The sequence below is a fragment of the Callithrix jacchus genome, chromosome 1 (genome assembly GCF_049354715.1).
Source record: "Callithrix jacchus isolate 240 chromosome 1, calJac240_pri, whole genome shotgun sequence".
NCBI classification, from domain to species: domain Eukaryota; kingdom Metazoa; phylum Chordata; class Mammalia; order Primates; family Cebidae; genus Callithrix; species Callithrix jacchus.
The window spans coordinates 188,428,536-188,449,202 of NC_133502.1; the positions used below are offsets into that span (position 1 = coordinate 188,428,536).

A 20,667-nucleotide genomic window follows, 5' to 3' on the forward strand; every position below is an offset into this window, starting at 1 on the left:
CCCACCCCCACCCCCCACCTGCCGACCGCCCCAGGGGAGGGCCCCCCCCAGGCCGTCCGCGCCCCCCTCTCCCCCACCCCCACCGCGGGCCGGTTGCCCGCACCCATTGGCCGGCCCTGCGCGACGCCCCGCCCCCCGGCGCCGCTGGCCAATGAGCGCGCGCTGTCAGCTCGTCAGCCGGGCCGGCTGGGCGGCTCGGCAGCCCGAGCGGTGGCGGAGCGGCGAGCAGCGAGCAGCGCCTGCGGGAGCGGCCGGTCGGTCGGGTCCCCGCGCCCCGCACGCCCGCACGCCCGGCCGGGCCCGCATTGAGCATGGGCGCGGCGGCCGTGCGCTGGCACTTGTACGTGCTGCTGGCCCTGGGCGTGCGCGGGCGCCTGGCGGGGGGCAGCGGGCCCCCAGGTAAGCCCCAACCCAGGTTGGGGGGAGGCGGACGCGGGGGGCGCGGGCAGCCGACGCGCGGTCCGGGAGCCTCCTTCCCCGTGCATCCGGAGCTTGCACCGCGCGGCCCCGCGCAGCCCCCCACCTCTTTCCAAAGTAACTTCTGGGGCCGGCCCGGGGCGCCCCCTCCCCGCAGCCCGGGCGGCCGGGGCTCCTGAGCCCAGCGGGGCGGGGGCTCGTGGGTCTGGGCCCCGGGAGGGGAAATACGAGCGCGGGAGCGAGGAAGAAAGGCGGCGGCTCCCGGGGGCCCGGCGTGCGGACCGGGGCGGGGTGGGACCCCGAGCGCAAAGGGGGCTGTCCTCCCAGGAGAGGGGGCGCGGGGCAGGGCGGGGCGGGGCGGGCGGAGGGGACACGCCGGGAGGTGAACGGGGAAAGGGACGGACCGAGGGACAGGGACGGGCAGGAGGTGCGGGACAGACGGACAGAAGAACCGGCGCAGGGGAAGCAGAGACAAAAGGACGCAGGAGGAGGCCCGGAGAAAAGACCGACGCGGAAGGGTGGAGAGGAGGCCCGCGCGGCCCGGGGAAGGAGGGGACCCGAGGGAGGGAGGAGGAGGCCCAGGGACGAGGGGGAATCAAGAGGGACGAGGAACGGTCCCACCGATAAGTGAGAGAGGAGGAGACGCGGGACAGATGGACGCCAGAGAAAGACGGAGTGAGGAGGGGGCAGCGGAGGGAGACTGGGAAAGAGAGAGGGACAGAGATGCCTGGAGAGCCGTGGACGACGGACCGTCTGACAGGACGGGGAGGAGAGACAGAGGGAAGGAACGCAGAAGAGACAGAGGGACAGACGCGGGGAGGAGAGTCCGGACTCAGGACGTCGGTGGAGCAGACCCAGGAGGGGGAGGGGAGGCCCGGAGGCCACCGGCCCAGCCCCGAGGCTTTCACGGGGACCCCTCACTGTCCCACCCATCCCCTCCTCTCTGGCTGTCTGCAGAGGCTTCCCGAAAAGCTGGAGTCACTTTCTCTCCTCTGCGTCATCAGAGGCTTTTCCTCCCGTGCTCTGCTCGGAGCAGGGGCAGGGGGAGGGTTCTGCACGTCCTTCCAGGCTCCCTGAAGTCTGGTTTGGGTGACTAGGGTCTGTTCCTGGTGGTGACGCGTGCCCAGAGTGGGGATGCTGGGCCAGTGAGACTCCTCCACAGCAACACCTCTCCCGGAAGCCCAGCCCTGCTGCCCCATCCCCCTTGTGGGTGTCTCTCAAGCTTTGGGGTCCCTCACCTCTGAGTGACTGTTTCTGGGTGTGCCTATCACCACCTGTGTCCCTCCTCTGTGTCTGCCTCTGTCTCCTCCCCAACCCTCTCGGTGGAAGCCCCATGACTGTGAAACTCCAGCAGCCTGTCCCTAACATAAGCAAACCAGAGTCCAAGGGAGCTCCCTTTGACTCAGGTGCGGGGAGGGCTGGGCCACCCTGCATGGGAGTCTCCAGCCCAGACAGGAGCCAGAGCTGGCAGAGGACCAGTGGGGACAAGTGGCTCCTCCCCGTCTCTCCTCAAACTCGCATGCCCTCTCCACCGAGAACACCCAAGTGTTTAAAGGTGCATTGGGAGCTAGCTTCACCCACTCTCATCTGCGTCCATCTGTTTCCATCCCAGTGAAGACACCGGGCTAGGGGGTAGATTGGGGGTGGGGGCACAAGGGGCTCACACCCCTCATTCCCATGCACAGGTCCCGGGGAAGTGGGAAGAGCCATATCTGTGGCCTGCTGCCCCTGCTGGTCCTGTCTCAGAAGTGACACCAATCCTCCCAAACAGAAGCATGGAAATGGGCCCCCTCTGACCTCTGGTTCCCAGCCCTAGAGGCAGTGCCACCCCTGCACAAGAGTCCCTCTGTTGACACTTTCCCAGAAGGTGCTCATGGATGTTTCTGCTGGACCAGCCATCCAGTTGCCGGCTGGGTCCTCTCCAGTCCCTGCCTCCTGGTCCCTTTTCCACTCTTCCCCTGAGCAGTTGTCAAGGATAGGCTGCCCACCTGAGCAGATGCAGCCCCCCTGAAAAGTGATACCACCTGCTGTGTGTGTGCAAGGTGGTCATGCTGTTGTGTTTCTGTTTGATGCCTCTCTTCCTTTAGTGGTGGGAAGGAGACTTGGGGGCTGGGGCAAAGAAGGAGGACACCTAGGGAGCATGGATCTCATAGGCCCCACTGGCAGATTTCAAACCCAGATATTATTCAGGGGAGAAATTTAGACACTCATGGGGACCCAACCATCTAAGGTGAGACCAGAGGCATGAAGAGATGGGGACATTCTGAGCTCACCCCTGGGGGGGCTGCCCTCATGGCTGCTGCTGAAAGTTCCTTGTGCTGCACTCCTGGGTCCTTCTGTCTATCTATGTCATCCATCTGCATTTCATGCATTGCTAGCTAGAAGTCACATGGCACATAGGAAAGCTCATTCTGTGCCTGAGTCCATTGTCTGCCCCAGTGAGCTACTGACCTACGACAGATACCTGGGCCTCGGTTTCCTTATCTATAACCTGAGGTATTAACCTGGATGATAGCTGTGGCTCTGACTGTGCTGAACTGTGCCTGACAAGAGGAAGGTCCCCTCCCTGCCTGAACTCTGTGTGTGTGTGTGTGTGTGTGTGTGTGTGTGTGTGTGTGTGGAGAGAGAGAGAGAGATTTGGGGTGTATAGATGGAACAGATACACAGAATCCATTTTGCATGATTTTGCCCCAACAGCTATACCAGACTGAAGGTGTTGGGGGTGGGAGGTAGAGAGTGTTGGGAGCCCTCAAAACCTAAACTGAACTTGCATTTAGAAGCTGGGATATGAGAACCAGATTCACCTGTGGATTTCTGAGGAAGGAGGATGGTGGGAGGAGTCAGAACCATGGATGGGCTCAGGTTAGCCTAGTTGAGGGTGTGCTTCTGCCACCGGACACCGGTGCGGGGCCATGGAAGGCAGATGACGCATCCCATATCTCCACAGCCTATGGTCAGGGTGAGATACCATGTTCAGGTGGCCTGCAGGAGCCCCCTGGCATGGCCTCGGTGTCCCCATCTGAAACCCAAAGGGACTGGATTTAAATTCCTCCAAGGACCCTTCTGGCTGTAAATTCTAGAGTGAGGAGCATGGAGGAGGGTTGGGGCAATGCTTGTGTGGAGAGCAGGATGCCTGGAGGAGGTTCTTCCTCACTTTCTCCTTAAGCCTTAATTTTCTCATCTTTTTAGTGGAACAATAGCTCAACCTGATTGTTGGGACAATAAATAAGGCCAAGCATATTGGTAGCATTGTCCCTGCCACAGAGGAGCTGCGCCAATGATGCTGCCAGTTGCCACTTGTCACATCAGACTGTCCTGTGTGACAGTTGTTATTGCCAGTGAGCACACTGATCAATGGACAGGCAGAGGCAAGAGCTTCCTTGCCCCATACCATCGGCTGCCTCCTCTGGGGCCACACCTTACTTCTTGTTTCCCCTACACCCCTACCCACAGGGTCAGTCGACGTGGACGAATGCTCGGAGGGCACGGATGACTGCCACATCGATGCCATCTGTCAGAACACGCCCAAGTCCTACAAATGCCTCTGCAAGCCCGGCTACAAGGGGGAAGGCAGGCAGTGTGAAGGTGAGTCCAGCCCGGCCCTCCCAGCCAGACCCTGCGGCTGCCAGGGCTGCTGTAGGTGCCCGATGCCCGCCCCATTCATCACCAGCCAGGGCTGAGCCTCCAGCACCACCATTGTGGTGGCTGACAGCAAGGCTTCTCTCAGTCTCGGGAGGGAGGCAGTGAACTTTTCGGGAATGCTGGCTGCTTTCCTGGAAGGGTGCAGTTGGAGTCATGGGGTGTCTGATTCTCAACAGGGCTTGAAACTTTTCATTCTTTTTAAGAAATTGACTGGGTGCAGTGGCTCATACCTGTAATCCCAGCACTTTGGGAGGCCAAGGTGGGTGGATCACCTGAGGTCAAGAGTTTGAGACCAGCCTGGCCGACATGGCGAAACCCTGTCTCTACTAAAAATATAAAAAACGTCAGCCAGGTGTGGTGGTGAGTGCCTGTAATCTCAGCTACTCGTGAAGCTGAGGCAGGAGAATCACTTGAACCCAGGAGGCAGAGGTTGCAGTGAGCCGAGATCGTGCCACTGCACTTCAGCCTGGATGACAGAGCAAGACTCTGTCTCCAAAAACAGAAAGAAAGAAAAAAAATTAAAATGAAGCATTGAATGATTTATTTGTGCATCTGTCCTTGACTGGCTATATGGGGGTGGAGTGCAAAGACCTGGGTTTACCCCTAAGCCCCCAGGTCCCTGATGCCAAGTTCAAAACCACCCTATAGATCTCCTGTCTCAAGCTCCAGTGCTTGGACAGACACTGGTAGATTTGCACCATCTGTCTGTCTATCCAGCCTTTCTACTCTGCATCTGGGGTGCTGGTTAGACCTCCTGGCATTAGAAACTGCTTCCCTAGCAGGCTGAAAGTCAGAGAGAAAAGAGCAACTCTGGCTGCATTTGGCACCAGGACTCTCCAAGCTCATTGGAACCTTGGGAGCTTTTGTCCATGAGAGTCTGCATGGCCGTCCTCACCCCATGGGTCTGGGGCAGCACTGGGCATCTGGGGGCTGGAGATAGCTGTCTCTGAGATGAACGTGCATCCCAGTCTTCCATGTCTGCACCCATTGTATAAATGATGAGAGCCGAGGCTCAGAGAGGAAAACCATCTTTTGCAAGGTCCTCACGTTCACAGTGACCCATGACATGACAAGGACTGAGAGCCAGGTCTTGTGACTCCACTCAATGCCTCTGACATCTCATTTTCTTCTCCCTGGGCCCTGCCAGCTGAATTTTTCCAAGTTTGATATTTGTATTAGGAAAGTGGCAAGTGAGCATAAGACGGGTCCCTGTTCTTTCTGTAATAGGCATTTACAGGGCTGGAGTTCTGTGGGAGAGCCGCCACGCCTCCTTGGGATGCTGGTGGTGTTTATCCATTGTGTTTGTTGAGCATTTATTTAAGGCTGAGTGCTGGGCAAATAACATCGCCCTGGGTCATGCCTGGTTGGGTCATATTCCTGGCATGCTCAGGGCCCAGAACCCGAAGCGGGGAGCTGGTGCCTACCCACAGACCTCTGGAAGGAGGCCAGGCTGGAGGCACACAGAGGAGGCCATGAGTGAGAAGCCTGGTGGGGCGGCTGGCCGGCTGCTGGCAGGGCCAGATGCTAGCTTGCTGGTTCAAGTGGTACATACGAGGCTGTGTGTTGCCACTTTCTGACCCACTACTCTGCCTCCCAGAACAAGTGTTCTGGCAAGGCAGGGCCATGTTGACCCACCCCCATCTCTGCTGGTTTAAGCCTCTGACCTGGCCTCTTCCTCCCCCAGCCCAGCTCCTCCTTAGGCCCTCTCCTGCTGTCCCCTATCTAAGAGGCCCTACCTAGTTCCCTAAAATTTTTCAGAGTTCAGCTTTAACTCCCCACTCTGCTTGATCCCTGAGTTAGGAATCAGACTCTTGTCCCCAGCCCAGCTCTGTGGCTCACTGGCTCTGTAGGCTTCATGTTCTCATCTGCTAGAAAAGGAAATTGTTTTTTCCTGCCGGGTGTGAAGATGAGACAAGAGGAGGCTTGTGAATGTGCTTCAGGAGCTGAAGGGGTCTCCTTATCTCTCCAGTCAAATTTGGGCTTCCACCCTTCACATCCTGAAGCACCTCTGTCCTGACACACATGTGCACACACACTATGTTGTTCTGTGAGCCCCAGCTCAGATTTCCCACCTGCCTGGAGCTCTTTACCCTCTTTCTGTATACTGTCTAAATCTAAAGGCTGAACATTCTTTAGATTTGCCTCCTCCAGGAAGCCTTCCCTGATACCTCAACTTATATAGACACACTTACACATATACACACATGCATGCTAGGCTGCATTAGGTACATACCCTGCTCCCAGAGGCTCCTGGGCCTCCTTCCATCGTCACTCTTCTGACTCTGAGTCATAATTACTTGTCTTCATCCCCCACTGAATTGTGAGCTCATTCACCATGTTCCCAGCTCATGGGGCAGGGCCTGGTGCTAGCGCGGGTGTGCAGAAAATGTTTAGTTGGAGTTGGCTCTCCTTTGCCCAGACTGGACTTCACATTAGATGAGCAATCTGTAAGATATCCACAGAGGGGGGCGTGGACCGTGGGGTCTGTAGAAGGGCTTGTTGTGGCCCTGGTGTCCTCTTGACCCTGTGTAATGAGAGAGAAGAACAGGGACAAGATGGCCTCTGCAAGAGGAAACTGGGTTGCAGGCCACCCCTCGTGAACATTTGGGTGGTGATTTGCCCTCACTGAGCCTCAGTTTCTCCTTTGGTTGTGTGGGCCAAAAATACTCCCCATCAGAGGTCAGCCTGAAGATTGAGTGAGGCACAGTGTAGTGTACTGGGGGCTGACATCCAATACACAGTAGGCACTCACTTCGCAGTGTGTGCTCAACATACAGATGGTAGGGTCATCACTGTGATCTGTCATCAGCATCATCACCATCACCATCATCATTATCATCACCAGCATCATTGTCACCATCATCACCATCACCATCATTATCATCCACCATCATCATCACCATCATCATCACCATCACCATCATCAATATCATCACCATCATCATCATCATATCAATCATCGCCATCATCATCATCATCACATCAATCATTATCACCATCATCAATGTCATCACCATCATCATCATCATATCAATCATTATCATCACCATCATCATCATCACCATCAATATCATCACCATTATCATCATCACCACCATCATCAATGACATCACCATCATCATCATCATATCAATCATTATCATCAGCATCACCATCATCACCACCATCATCAATATCATCACCATCATCATCATCACATCAATCATTATCACCATCATTGTCATCATCACCATCATTGTCATCATCACCATCATTCATCATCACCATCATCATCATCACCATCATCATCATCACATCAATCATTATCATCAACATCATCATCACCATCATCAATGTCATCACCATCATCATCATCATCACATCAATCATTATCACCATCATCATCATCATCATCACCATCATCACCATCATCACCATCATTATCATCACATCAATCATTATCATCACCGTCATTATCATCATCATCATCTGTTCTCACTAGTTGTCAGAGTGGTTTCAGGCTCAAATGAGACTATGAATGGTGAAGACCTTTGAAAATCACTGAGTGCTGCATACCTGGGAGGTGATAGTTAAGGTGCAACGTAAGGTAGTCCTTACTCTCCAGGAGCTTGTGGTCTGGTGGGGCTGCATGAGCCGGAAATTCCTGATAACAGATTTAGGGTAGTATGGGTCATGATCAGTGCCTGTTGAGTTGTTGTGTTAACGGTATGAGAACAATTGTTAGGAACCAAGAGGAGAACACCGTTTGATTATGGGCTCTCTAAATCCTCATTGAGTGAGTGCTGACATGGATCCTGGAGACCTGTGTGGACCCTGTCCTGCTAGCACTTGGGTTTTCTCATCCCTGGGGACCCACCTACAATCATCAATTTGAATCAAGGGAGCCTGCCGGAGTGCTCACATGTATACCTCCCATCCCCAATACACAAACACCGAGAAGCATCAGATCCCTACTGGCTTCCCTGGGAGGACTATGCAGAGATATCCAGGGGCTTTGAAATCTGAAGGGGTACCAAGTGCCATGGTGGCCCGAGAGAACTGGGAGACCATCCAGATGTTCACCTCCTTGGTTTACAAATGGGAAAACGGAGGCCTGAGGGGCAGGTTTTTCCACACTGTGTTTCTGCAGGTGGTTATTCCTATCTGTGGCTTTCTGTTCTGAGAAGAGAGTGTGAACAGTCTCTGCTAAGGTCAGCATACGGGTTAAAGCATTGACTTTGGGGCCAGACTGCTGGATTCAAATCCTGCCTAGGCATGTTGTTTAACCTCCGTTTGTTTATCTATAAAATAGGCATAATGCTAGTACTTATTTCATAGAGATAGTGTGAGAATAAAATGGGTTAATGTATTTAAAGCCTTTGAACATAGCCTGGCACATAGGATGCTGTGTATAAGCACTAGCTGCTCCCACTGTGATGATGATGATGATAATGATGATGACGATGATGGTGCCATTGATGATAAGGATGATGATAATGTTGATGGTGGTGATGTTGATGGTGGTGATGATAATGTTGATGGTGCTGTTGCGGTGCTGTTGTTGAGGGTTATGGTGATGGTGATATTGATGATGATGGTGCTGCTGATGATGATGTATCCGATCATCATCGTCACCATGCTGATGTCATAATGTTGTTCAAGATGTAAAAGAGCTATAGCTTTGTCTTTTCCAGCAATTCCTGGAACCTAAAATGGTTGGAAAATGAGATATTCTGGTTCATGGACTGATCAAATAAACCATATGCATATACCTATATTCCCATAGAGGTGAACAGCCAGGTGTGCCATTCACAAATGGCTGCTTATCGAGAATGTACAATGAAAAATACACAGGACAGAAGACTTCCCTTTGTTCAACTAAGCCTTCTTCAGGGATGGCAAATATGCCACCACCTCCTTCCACAGCAGACATTAATAATCTATCACCGCACCCTCCAGTCACTTCTGCAGTAGATGAAACTTGCTTTCCCTCCCCAGGCTCCTACATCTGCAGGTCCTGAGCTGGTGTGGGGTTCTGCTGAGGCCAGGATTGGAATTTTGGAGGCAGTGAGCCCCCTGTTCTGCAGATCTCACCGACTGTACCCTTTGCTGTGATAAGCAGAGCATGCCCCAGGACATGGCTGCCACAGTCTCTCCCCAGCTGTTCACTTACATGTTGAGTATTTGCTGCCAAACACTCTACATGCTCCACATCCATTTACCCCTCACAAGAGCCCTACCAGATAGGGACTATGCCTTCCTTTTTTTAAGCGAGGAAACTGAGGCATGGAGAGATAAAGTGACTGGCCAAAGGTCACACAGTTGATAGAGGAGAGCTAGAATATATGCCCCAAACTAGCAGTTCCCAAGGGCTCTCCTGTTGATGGCTGGGTGAAACTGCCTGCTTTTAACTGGCTGTCCCACAGCAGCTGTCAGCTCTGATCAGTCCCCAAAACATGCTCTGTCATTTTCACAACCCAAGCGTGGGTTGGGGGAAACCCGATGTGAGTCTGACCGAGCGCCTTCCCTGCTTTACCAGGTCACCTTGAAACTTGCTGCTTGTGAAATCCTTGTTAGCAAATGCAGCCCTGGAGGCCACCTGCCCCCCATTCTGGGAATGGTTTCTGCCCCACCTTCAAGGCAACTTACCTCATGGCCAGGGGACATATGTGATGCTGCCGTGGCCTCCACATGTGCAGACAGGTTGCACATGTGTCCAGGAGTGGTCTGGGACCCCCTGCAGTCAGCTTAATGCTGGCAGAGGGCTTGGTGTAGCCAGATGGGTGAGTGCCTCAGACAGCCAGGAAAGGCTCTGAGCAGGGCTGGGGATAAAGCAGTGTTTTCTTGCTTGAATCTCAAGTTACTTGAGGCAAACTCATGGCTATGTAGAGTTGGAAGAAACTTGAAAGGGCATTGAGGCACCCCTGTGAGTGACAGCTGCCGTCCCTCTTTGCAGCCCACCCCAGGTCCACACACACCAGCGTTTTAGCCCAGGCCACACTGCATTTAGCTTGGCCCACGTCTCCTCCTGGAATGTGAGCTCCTCAAAGGCCGGATCTGGGACCGGTCAGCTCCCATCCCTGGAACCCAGGGACTAGGCCCAGCACAGGGTACAGAAGGCATTTGCTGGATGAAAGCAGTCACCTCCTCCAGGAAGTCATCTCTGGTCCCCCAGACAGGGGAGCTGTCACCTGTGAGCATCCTTATTCAATGCTCCTGTCACACTAGACTGTGAAGACCCATGCCACTTCCCTCAGGGCTAGGCCCAGAGCTGGTGTCGGTGGATAGTCAGTGACCCTTGTCCATGCTGGGAGGATCCAGCAAGGCCTCCCAGAACCTCACAGACGCTGAGGGTTGTACAGATGAGGAAGCAGAGGAGTGGCCAGAGAGAGCTAGTCTGAGGATAACTGGTGTGGATGGATGGCAGAATTCACCTGGGGAAACTGGGTCCAGAGAGGTCTGTCTCTAGCCAGGTCTCCAATCTGAGAGGCAGCAGGGCCTGGGCTCCATCCCAAATCAGCCCAGGGGGCTCAGCAGCAGGTCAGGCCCCCATCAGCCCACCTGAAAGCAACGGGGGGGGGCTCTTTCACTATGGAGGGAGCGAGGGGGCTGCACAGTCCCTCTGCTTCTACACAGGTTCCCTCCCTTGCTGCTGCGGGCTGGTCTGAAACAGGACCTGGGAGTGGGAATGGCTGGAAGCTACTATTTGTGATATTGTTATTATTTTGATTTATTTTAGAGGTGGGGCCTCACTGTGTTGTGAGCAATTATTTGTTTGTTTCTGAGTCGAATTCTCGCTTGGTTGCCCAGGCTGGAGTTCAGTGGTGCATCCTCAGCTCACTGCAGCCTCCACCTCCCAGTTTCAAGCGATTCTCATGCCTCAGCCTCCCGAGTAGCTTGGACTACAGATGTACACCACCATGCCCATCTAATTTTTTGTATTTTTAGTAGAGTCAGGTTTTCACCATGTTGGTCAGGCTGGTCGAACTCCTGACCTCAAGTGATGGATGCCTGCCTCAGCCTCCCAAGGCGCTGGGGTTATAGGCGTGAACCACTGCGCCTGGCTGTGAGCTATTATTTCGTATCCATCCCTCTGTACCTCATCCTAGCCTCACTGTCTTTTTTTGTTCCTCACACTTGCCAGCTGCTTCCTACCTCCAGACCTTTCCACACTCTGTTTCCTCTTCCCTCTCCATTTCGCTAAGCCTGTGCATCCCCGGCTCACCCGGCCCCCGGGGTACAGGCCTCTGGGAAGCCTCAGGCCAGTCCCTCACTGGCCTCCTGGTCTGAATTAACCAAGCCTGTTTGGGTTTATTCCGTGGAGGGGGCAAGCTGGGGGAGAGGAACGGACATTGCACCCCCTTTAAATGCTTCAACTCATTTAACCTTAATTGGCTTGTTTTCATAGACATTTGCTAAGGAAAAGGACCAAATTATAGCTTGAATTGGGTCCTACTAATGTTAATTAAAAGCTCTCGTTTATAATCACGACCAGGCCCCAAACGAGGAGCAAACTGCCCTCAAATGGCCTGTTTAAATGACTGAGACCCTCTTGATAATCAACTGTTTAGTCTGAACCAAAGCACACATTACCCTTCTATGTGTACTTAATTTTTAGACCATTTATTCAAGCGGTTTATTCCATTTGCAAGTTCCAGCTCGGGCCTTTTCCAACATGCTGTAATTAAAACTCTTGGGGGAAATAACTTTTTTGTTTGGGCCACAGTATATCAAATATATTACGTGTTTTCCTCTTTTTGCGTGAAAAGGGAAAAAATGACAACCTTATGGCTGACAGAGATCACAAAATTAGCAAGTATGTAATGAATATAAATAGTCACTTCCGGAATTTTATATCTCCAGGGTCTACTTGTCAATCTCTGAAATTAGGTAGATTACAGAGCATGTTATTAAAGTGTTTTAACAAAATTCCTGATAATATACTCAGTGATCCATTTAGTCTAACATCAGAAAAAAAATCTTCAAACCAATTGGCCTTCTTAGGAAATAATGTCCATGACCCCTTATTAAATCATTTTCATCCTCATTATTACACACTTTATTGAAACTCCAGATAAAACTCTGCTCTTTTTGGGAGGCCAGGAAAGGCGGTAGGAGGTGGGAGGGTTGGGAGAGAGAAGGGGAAATTCTTCTCCTTCAAGTCTTAAAACATGCAATTATGCATGCTAACCTGTGCTCAGCCCAAGATGAAAGTGCTCCAGTCCAGCAGACCAGCAGGCAGGAAGAAATGGGATGTGACTTAAAATTCCAAGTTGTTGTCAGGTCGCAATCAGGCAGTGTTGCTTGCCCGCTCCGCTGCAGTGTTCAGGCCTCTTGCAGAATTCTCGGAGCCAATGTCCATTTTTAAGAGGAAAAATAAAAAGCTCATGCTACTGCATTTAAACACTGTAGGCAAGTTTACCTCTGAGCCTCAGTTTGCCCATCTGCAAAATGTGTGCACACTGGACTGGATTCAGTTAAGTATCGAGAATGTTCACTGAATACCTACTCTGTGCCACACTTGGGGCTGGGGCCAAAATATGTTTCCTGCCTTTAGAGACCTCCCTGTCTTGTGGGAGACACAGACTGGAAAAGATGTGATCATAATAGGATATGAAAAGTGCTGCAATGAAAATACAACCAAGACAGAGAAAGTGTATTGCATATCTCTGCCTAAGGAAGGGAAGAAATTCAGGAGGGCTTCTTAGAGGAGGTGTCTTCCAGGCTAAGTTGGGAAAGCATAGCAGAAGCAGGTCTCTGATGCTCCTTCCAGCTGTGATGGTCAGTGGAAGCATTTGTAACAAGGATTTAGAGGCCTGCATTTTGGTCCTTGCTACTCAGTGAGGCAGGCGGTGACTTGACCGTTCTGAGCCCTGGTTCCTCATCCATCACAGGAAGCCACAACACCTGCCTTACAATGTGCATTTGAGTTGCGATTTAACGGGGAAGGGGGCTCGCTGTCTGTGAGAACGTGTGGAAGCCTGCATAGTGGCTGCATGTTGGGTTCTTTTTTTTTCTCTAAGTCCCCATTTCTCCCACGGTTAGGGGTCTCTGCTCCCACCTCCCACCCTCCATGTCCTCCCACTCCCCAGGCAGCAGCCCCTCTCTGCCCCCTTCCTCTGGGCCCTCTCGCCTCCTCTTAGCCGCTTCTTATTACAGTGGCTGTATTTGTTTTTCCATCAGAGGAATGCTAACCAGAAAAAAACCATTATTTCTAAGAAAATAAACTGTGGACTTGTGTGTCTTTGAATGCTACTGAAATGGATGACGGCCTTCCCCAAAGGCCTTGAGACAAAGAGTGCTCGGGGCCTTGTGTGAACGGGCAAGGTCAGGGGGTCTCAGAGGGTGCTCTGAGGCGGGCTTCCAGATGGGCCAGGGCTGCGGCCCCTGGCTAGAAAGAGTATAAAACCCCAGCCAGCTGCTTGGACGCTGGCCTGGGTTAACAGAAGCTGCTGGCGTCCATTACTCCCCACTCCCTCCAGCGTCTCCAGGGTACACCCCTCTCTCCAGGAGCCCCCATATCTTCTGTCTAGACTTCCTGCCTCTCATAGAGAGGGGAGTAGAGCTGTGAGTGTGTCCCTGGAGACTGAGTTCCAGCCCTGTGTGGCCTGGGGCAAGTCTGTGGGCCTCTCCGGCCTTTGCGGCCTGACATCAGAGTTCAGCTGGGCCAGGAGATCTCAGGGCCCTTGGACCCTCCCTGTGGGCAGCTTCTTCCTCAGGGTGCCCCTCATTTCTGAGGCACCCAGGGCTGACCTCAGTCCATCAGCGTGGGGGGTGGGCTTCAATGGGGTTTAGCCAACTGTCCCTTCCCACTGCCAGCCTTGTGGGCAGACCCAGACCTGGTCAGTCCGTGGGCAGGATAGCCTCTCCCCACGTGAGTTTGTGTGTGTCTGTGTCTGGGTCATTCCCCACTCCAGGCTGGCAGCCCCTTGTGGCCAGGGCCCAGGACAGCATTGGCATGGGATGGAAGAAGGCAGGGAAGTGACCTGATCCTTCACAAGAACCACGGGCCCTAGATTCCTGGGTCACAGAGATGCTGTCTTCGCTGGACAATTGTGTCACAGTCAGGAAGGTAGCATCTGGCACCAGACTGCCCGGGTTCAAATGTCGCCTTCACCACCTTCTAACTGGGTGCTCTTGGGAAAGACACTTAAGTCTTCTGAGCCTCAATTTCTTTTTCTATGAGCTGTGGAAAGTGAAGACCTTTCTGCCCAGTTACCGTCAAGGATTAAGCCAGTTACGGTCAAGATGGTGCCTGGTGTGGAGCTGCCACTGCTGTTATTTTTATGACTTTTGGAGAGGAAGTCCACCTGGGGATTTGGAGAGAAAGGGAAGGAAATTGAATTGCAGCAGGCCAGCTTAGGCTCTGCCCGCTGCCAGATCCCGAGACTAGAGAAAGAAGCCCAAGCTGAGAGCCCCGAGTTCGTTGCCGTCAGCCCCTGATTTGCTAAGATTTGTCTTTCAGCTCCCCTCCTTGGGCCTCACTTACGCCTTTATAACATCCAGGGTGCTCTAGGATCCAGCTCACCAATGCTAAGGGGCGGCCCAGGTTTTCAGGCAACTTCCTTTTTCTGATCATCCTTCTGAGGTCAGAGGCGGCTGGGCCTGTGGATGGGCCCCACAGAGCCTACAGTTTTTGGGTCCTGGGCATCTCCCTGGCCCTTCCCTAAGGGAATGGGGGAATGACTGCCTGTCATTGGCAGGAGGGTGTCATAGGGGCCTTGACTGAGAGCTGGCAGAACCACACTCAAGCCTGCCAGGTTCCCTGCGGTCTCTCCTGGCTTTCATCTCACATGCGCCAAGGACTCAGTTTTCCCTTGCTCAGACTGCCAGAGCCCAGGAGGGTTCAGGGCGCTTTGAAGGGAGAAAGGAAATAGTTAACTGGTCTTCATCTTATCGGTTTGGTGGGAAGTCACCCCTCGTTCTTGGGAGCAACACACCCCACCGTGACCCCAAGCTGGGCAGGTGGCACGTGAGGTCAGTTCAGAGCCAACCTCCTTGTGGTTTCCCTTCACCCAGGCAGACACCCCTGGAGATGCAGCCAGCCCAGTGGAGTACAGTGCCAACAGCATGAACTGTTTGACTTTTATTTTTAAACAGCTTTATTGAGATGCCATTCACATACCATACAATTCACTCATTCCATCCATTGTATTGCATCCAGTATACAATTCAACTTCCATCCATTACCACAATCAATGTTAGAATCCTTTTTTATTTTTTGAGATGGAGTCTCGCTCTGTCACCCAGGCTGGAGTGCAGTGGCGCGATCTCAGCTCACTGCAACCTCTGCCTCTGGTGTTCAAGCAGTTCTCCTGCCTCCGCCTCCCAAGTAGCTGGGAGTACAGACGTGCACCATCACGCCCAGCTAATTTTTTGTATTTTTAGTAAAGACGGGGTTTCGCCACGTTGGCCAGGATGGTCTCGAACTCCTGAGCTCAGGTGATCTGCCCACGTTGGCCTTCCAAAGTGCTGGGATTACAGGCGTGAGCCATGTTCTAACCTGGCCCTGAGTTAGAACCTTTTCATTACTCCAAAAGAAACCCCATGCTCCTTGACCATCTGCTTTAGCCCCTCTGGCACTAGGAAACTTCTCATCTGCTTTTTGTTTCAGTAGATTTGGTTTTTCTAGAAACCTGATGTAAATAGAATCATTGACTATGTGGTCTCTTATGACAGAGACATCACTAACTCCGAAGTCCAGCAGCCTGGCTCCCTTCCTGGCTCCCCTTACATTTGCTGTGTGATCTGAGGCAGGGCAGACAATGTCTGTGAGCCTTGGTTTGCCCTTGCTGTGAGACAGCTATGGTGGTACCCAGCTCTCAGGGCAGTCATGTGTGTGGGGCCTGCAGACTGCCTGACATGGCGTGAGGGTCGGTCAGCAAGGTCACAGTCATGATTATTCACCCGTGCAATGCCCAGCAGATTCCTTTGAATATGCTCAGGTTCTGCTCGGTTCTGAGGCTCAAGCTGCTCGGGACACGGTTCTTGTTCTCATGGATTTGCAGCATCAAAGGACACAGACACAAGCAAGCAAGAATAATGCTAGTGCCTGTTTGGGCCAGGGGAGGGACTCTCTGCTCGAAGATGAGCAAAAGCTTCAGGGAGGAGGTGATGCTGAGGCTTAGGATGCAGAGGTGAGTAGATGCTTGTGGAGGGGAAAGAGCTCCAGGTAGAGGGAACAGCATGAGACAGAGTGTGGAGGCCTGAAGCCACATAAGGGACTGGGAGAGGTCACGGAGCAGCTCAAACCCCACGGTTATCTTGAATAAGAGAGTGGGAAGAGGGAGGGAACCTTCCCACCCTCTGGCTGAGCCATGGTCATTGTGTGCAGTTAGGAATGAAAAAGTATATCGATTTGTGTTAGTTTTACGTGCCCTTTGACCTTTCCCGTAATTAACTGCCGGGCCCACTTCTGGCATTGTCTCTGCAGAAGGGAAACCTGATCGATGGATGCCAGGGGTCCTCAGAGAGCAGGTCTCATTACTCAGTCATTACAAACCCAGAGCTTAACCCCGAGCCACCGGAGACAGGGGCTTAATCCTTCCTGCTAGGCAGCCCAAGAAACTACCTTCCCTGGAGCATAATTAGCCAACAAACCGGATTAAGATTTATTCATCAATAAGGAGTCAACTTCCTAAGCCATACCTCTCTCCCCGAATGGTTGCCTGATCTAAGGAGAGCAGGGTTTTCCCTAAAGCCCCCAGACAAAGGAGAGGACGTGCTAGTGCCTAGCCAGGAAAGGGGTCTTTGTTAGAGTGCTTTGCCTCCACTGTTCTTGAGGAATGTCTAGAAAAATACCAATTTCAGGGGGAAATGAGAAGACATTTTCAGTAATGGTCTCTGAGAGTAGAGTGGGATGCTTTAAAAATCCTTATTTTGAGAAGGTTTCTAGTCCTGATTTTGAGGAAAATGCCCTAAAATCATATTAAAATAAGATGGGAAGGTGCTCTGATTCACTGCAATCAAATCTTTTAAATCTAGACACCACAGAATAAATGTGTATTTTATGGGGCAGCAAGAATCAATTTTGAATTGTATGGGGAAAAAAAAAAACTTTATCCTATGGGGGTTCCAAACCAGCACTGTTGGCACGGAAACACAGCTATGGGGTTGTGTGTGTGCACCACCTTTTAATACACGAAAAGTGAAACCGGGTGACCTTTCAAAAATTCCATAATGAGCAGTTTTCTGTGCTGCTTTTCTCCGCTTTATTAGCTGCTGGGAGCTGTCTTCTATTGGGAATTGAGTTTTCATTTAAAAAACAAAACTCTAGCAGGGAAGGCACAGGGATGCCTTGAGTGACTTGCTGGACTTCTCATCTCCAGAGCTCAGGGTTCGGAAAGCTGGTCAGATCCTTTCTCCTGCCCCATCCCCATTCATGTGAACTATCCCCGTCACCACCCCTCCACTGCCACCACCCCTCCACTGCCACCACCCCTCCACTGCCACCACCCCTCCTCACCCTCAAGGGTAGGTACGGACCTTGGAAATAAAAATAATAATACGCATGACAACTCTTGCCCACTTTTCTTGTTAATGACTTTTTGAAGCGTGCAGCACTTTTTTTTTTTTGAGACGGAGTTTCGCTCTTGTTGCCCAAGCTGGAGTGCAATGGTGCGATCTCTGCTCACTTCAACTGCCGCCTCCTGGGTTCCAGTGATTCTCCTGCCTCAGTCTCCCGAGTAGCTGGGATTACAGGCATGCACCACCACGTCTGGCTAGGAGCATGAAGCACTTTTTAAAAGTATTCATTTCACACACCCCAAGGATGTGGCTCCAAATGCAGGAATAGAGCCTGTACTTGAACACAACCACTGGCTGGGAGCCTGAAGACGAGGTCCTTAGTGATGCTGAGCCTCAGCCTCTTCTGTGTGGTAGCAGCTCTTACCCTGGTTCACATGCAGCTGCATCACTCTGATCTCCGTCTTCATCATCACACGGCTGCCTTCTTTCTGTGTGTCTGTCTGTGTTCACATGGTATTTTCCTCTCCGTATGCCTGTGTCCAGTTTCCCTCTTCTTAGGACACCAGCATTGTATTAAGGCTCACCCTAATCTAGTATGACCTCATCTGAACTTGATTATGTCTGCAAAGACTCTACTTCCAAGTCAGATCACATTCTCTGGTCCTGGGAGTTAGGACCTCAATATATCTTTCTGTGGGGACACAATTCATTCCACACCAGTCCTTTGAGAATAAGCATCCACAGAGCTGTGCTCTGTCCCCTCCATTCCTCTACCACTTCCCCCTCCACCTGCCTCTTCCTCATTCTCTAGCTTTCAGTCCTTAAAAAGTGATCTGAGCCTGATGAGTGTCTCAGAGGTCTGTGGTGCCTCTTCCAGGGGAAGTGACTCCTGGGAATGTTTTTATAATAATAAATCCACTTGCTTTGGCAGATTTTTTTAGCTGATTTGTGTGTTTATCTCTTATGTATTAAAGGAGGAGGCTTTACATGATTTTAGAACAAATTTGGAAAATCAGGGAAGGTTTGGCTTATGAGCAGATGTCCTCCATCCAGGGCAGTGGGAGGTAAAGCTGGCTCCCACGGAAGCCTGGAGAGCACAGCAGGCCTGGGGATTGGCAAGGAACTGGTCATCTGAGAGATGCTCAGTCTGGGAAAACTCACTGGGGATGGATTAAGGAAAGAGATGCAACCAGCGAACATCTCTGCACTCTCCAGCCCCATGGCAATTATTGTGGCCTTACCCTATGGGGGGTCAAAGGAAGGAAATGGCTAGAGTGGTTTTATTGACTATTCAATATCTTTATAATGCCTTATGGGTGATCAGATAGTTTATCATTTTAATAGTGAAAAGTATAATAATTGCTGTTAATAATTATACCCCAACAACAGGCAAAAACTGGAGCTATGCCAGAGAATTAAAGTATATGATATTCTAAGCATGGGAAGACATTCCCTATCTAGGAGGTCTGAGGCTTCTCAGACCTGACTACCATTGAAACAACTAGTTTGATTACATTTTATAGATGTGGCAACTCTATTACCTATTGTGTTTCTTTCTTTGTCTTGGCTTTCAGGAAGCTCACAGCCCACCTTCTATCATTGTGCTACAATTATCAAATGTGTGTTTGTATATTTCCACCAGATTTATCTTATTCTGCAACCCTCATTTATTTTCCTTCATTCTAATATCTTATTCTGTTTGAAAAAATTACTGTATTTTGTAAGCTGTTTGGATGGATAATATTGGAAAGAGTCAGTGAGTTAATAGAAGTTTGGATTGATGGATGGGCGTGTAGGTGTTTGAATGTGTGTGTGTGTGCATGTGTGTGTGTGTATGTGTGTGTATGTGTGTGTGTACGTGTGTGTCTGTGTGTATGTGTGTGTATGTGTATGTGTGTGTACGTGTGTGTCTGTGTGTATGTGTGTGTATGTGTGTATGTGTGTATGTGTGTGTGAATGTGTGTGTGAGTGTGTGTATGTGTGTGTGAATGTGTGTGTATATGTGTGTGTGCATAAGTGTACACACATGTGTTTGGATAGAAGGGTGGGTATTTGAATCAGTGAATATACAGATGAGTAGCTAAGCACTTGGATGGATGTTTGGATGGGTCACTGCTTAAATGAATGGAAGGATGGGCATCTGGCTGAATATTCAGACAGATATGCATGCATGTTGGATGTATGGGTGAATGTTTGGCTGGATAAATGGATGGGTGACTAAGTAATTGGAGAAATGGAAGGGTGGTTAGCACACTGGATATTGAGATGGATAAATTTGAGCAGAAATAGACCAATGGAAGAATGATTGGGTAGATATTTGAATGGATAGGTTGAGGGTGAACAGATGGTTGGATAGTGGAAGGGTAGATGAGTGTTTGGATGAATGGATGCATGGCTGGCTGGTTGGTTATTTGGGTAGATAGATAGGCATGCACACATGTGTGTATGTGTGTGTATACAGACAGATGCAGAACAAGTAGAAAAATAGATAGGTAAATGGATATTTGGATGATTGGATAGTACTCTCAGTACACAGCATAAATGTGCTGAGGGTGAAATATTGTATCATGTATAAAGCATTTTGTCAATGACTGGCATGTCGTAGGCATTCTAACTTAGTAAAAAGGATGTGGGCTTCCTAGACTGAAAGACATTTGTTCTGATCCTTGCCCTACCACTTACTATGTGACCCTGAGCAATTATCTAACGTCTCTGCACTTTAGTTTGTTCAACCATAAAGTGGAGTTCAAATAACTACTCCAGAGGGTTGTTGTAAGAATTAAAGGAGCTGGTGTATATTTCAGGAGTAGATACTTCCTTCTGAGGTACAAGATGAGAGAAAGTTCTTTTACCCAAGCATGGAATAAAAGTCCTTTTCCTCAGTCTGATTGATCCAACCTAAGTCACCTACCAAGCCTGGGACCAACAGCAATTGCTAGTGGCACATGATGTTTGGATAAAATTGATAAGACTTCACCCCCAGAGTTAGGACCAGGCCAGCTTCCCCCTGATCACCTGCTTGCAGGAGGAAGGGAGGGAGGGAATAGTTTGGGGGCTGCTGGGTTAAATCAGATGTGAGGTGATACTCATGCTGACAGATAGTGAAAATAAGTGACCAGTGGGCAGACTGTAACTGTATTAAAGGTGCAGAAAAACCACACT

General features: G+C 51.0%; 1 protein-coding gene across 4 annotated transcripts in view; it reads left to right on the forward strand.

Annotated features, from left to right (window-relative positions):
* The first annotated feature begins 200 nt into the window (after positions 1 to 200).
* Positions 201 to 20,667, forward strand: part of SCUBE1 (signal peptide, CUB domain and EGF like domain containing 1) — a 143,909-nt gene continuing 123,442 nt past the window's right edge. For all 4 annotated transcript variants that reach the window (XM_035265525.3, XM_035265541.3, XM_035265531.3 and 1 more), the window contains exons 1-2: positions 201 to 399; positions 3,871 to 4,002. In XM_035265525.3, the coding sequence (XP_035121416.2) occupies positions 312 to 399; positions 3,871 to 4,002 (220 nt within the window). In that variant the 5' untranslated portion in view covers positions 201 to 311. The remainder of the gene's footprint in view (positions 400 to 3,870; positions 4,003 to 20,667) is intronic.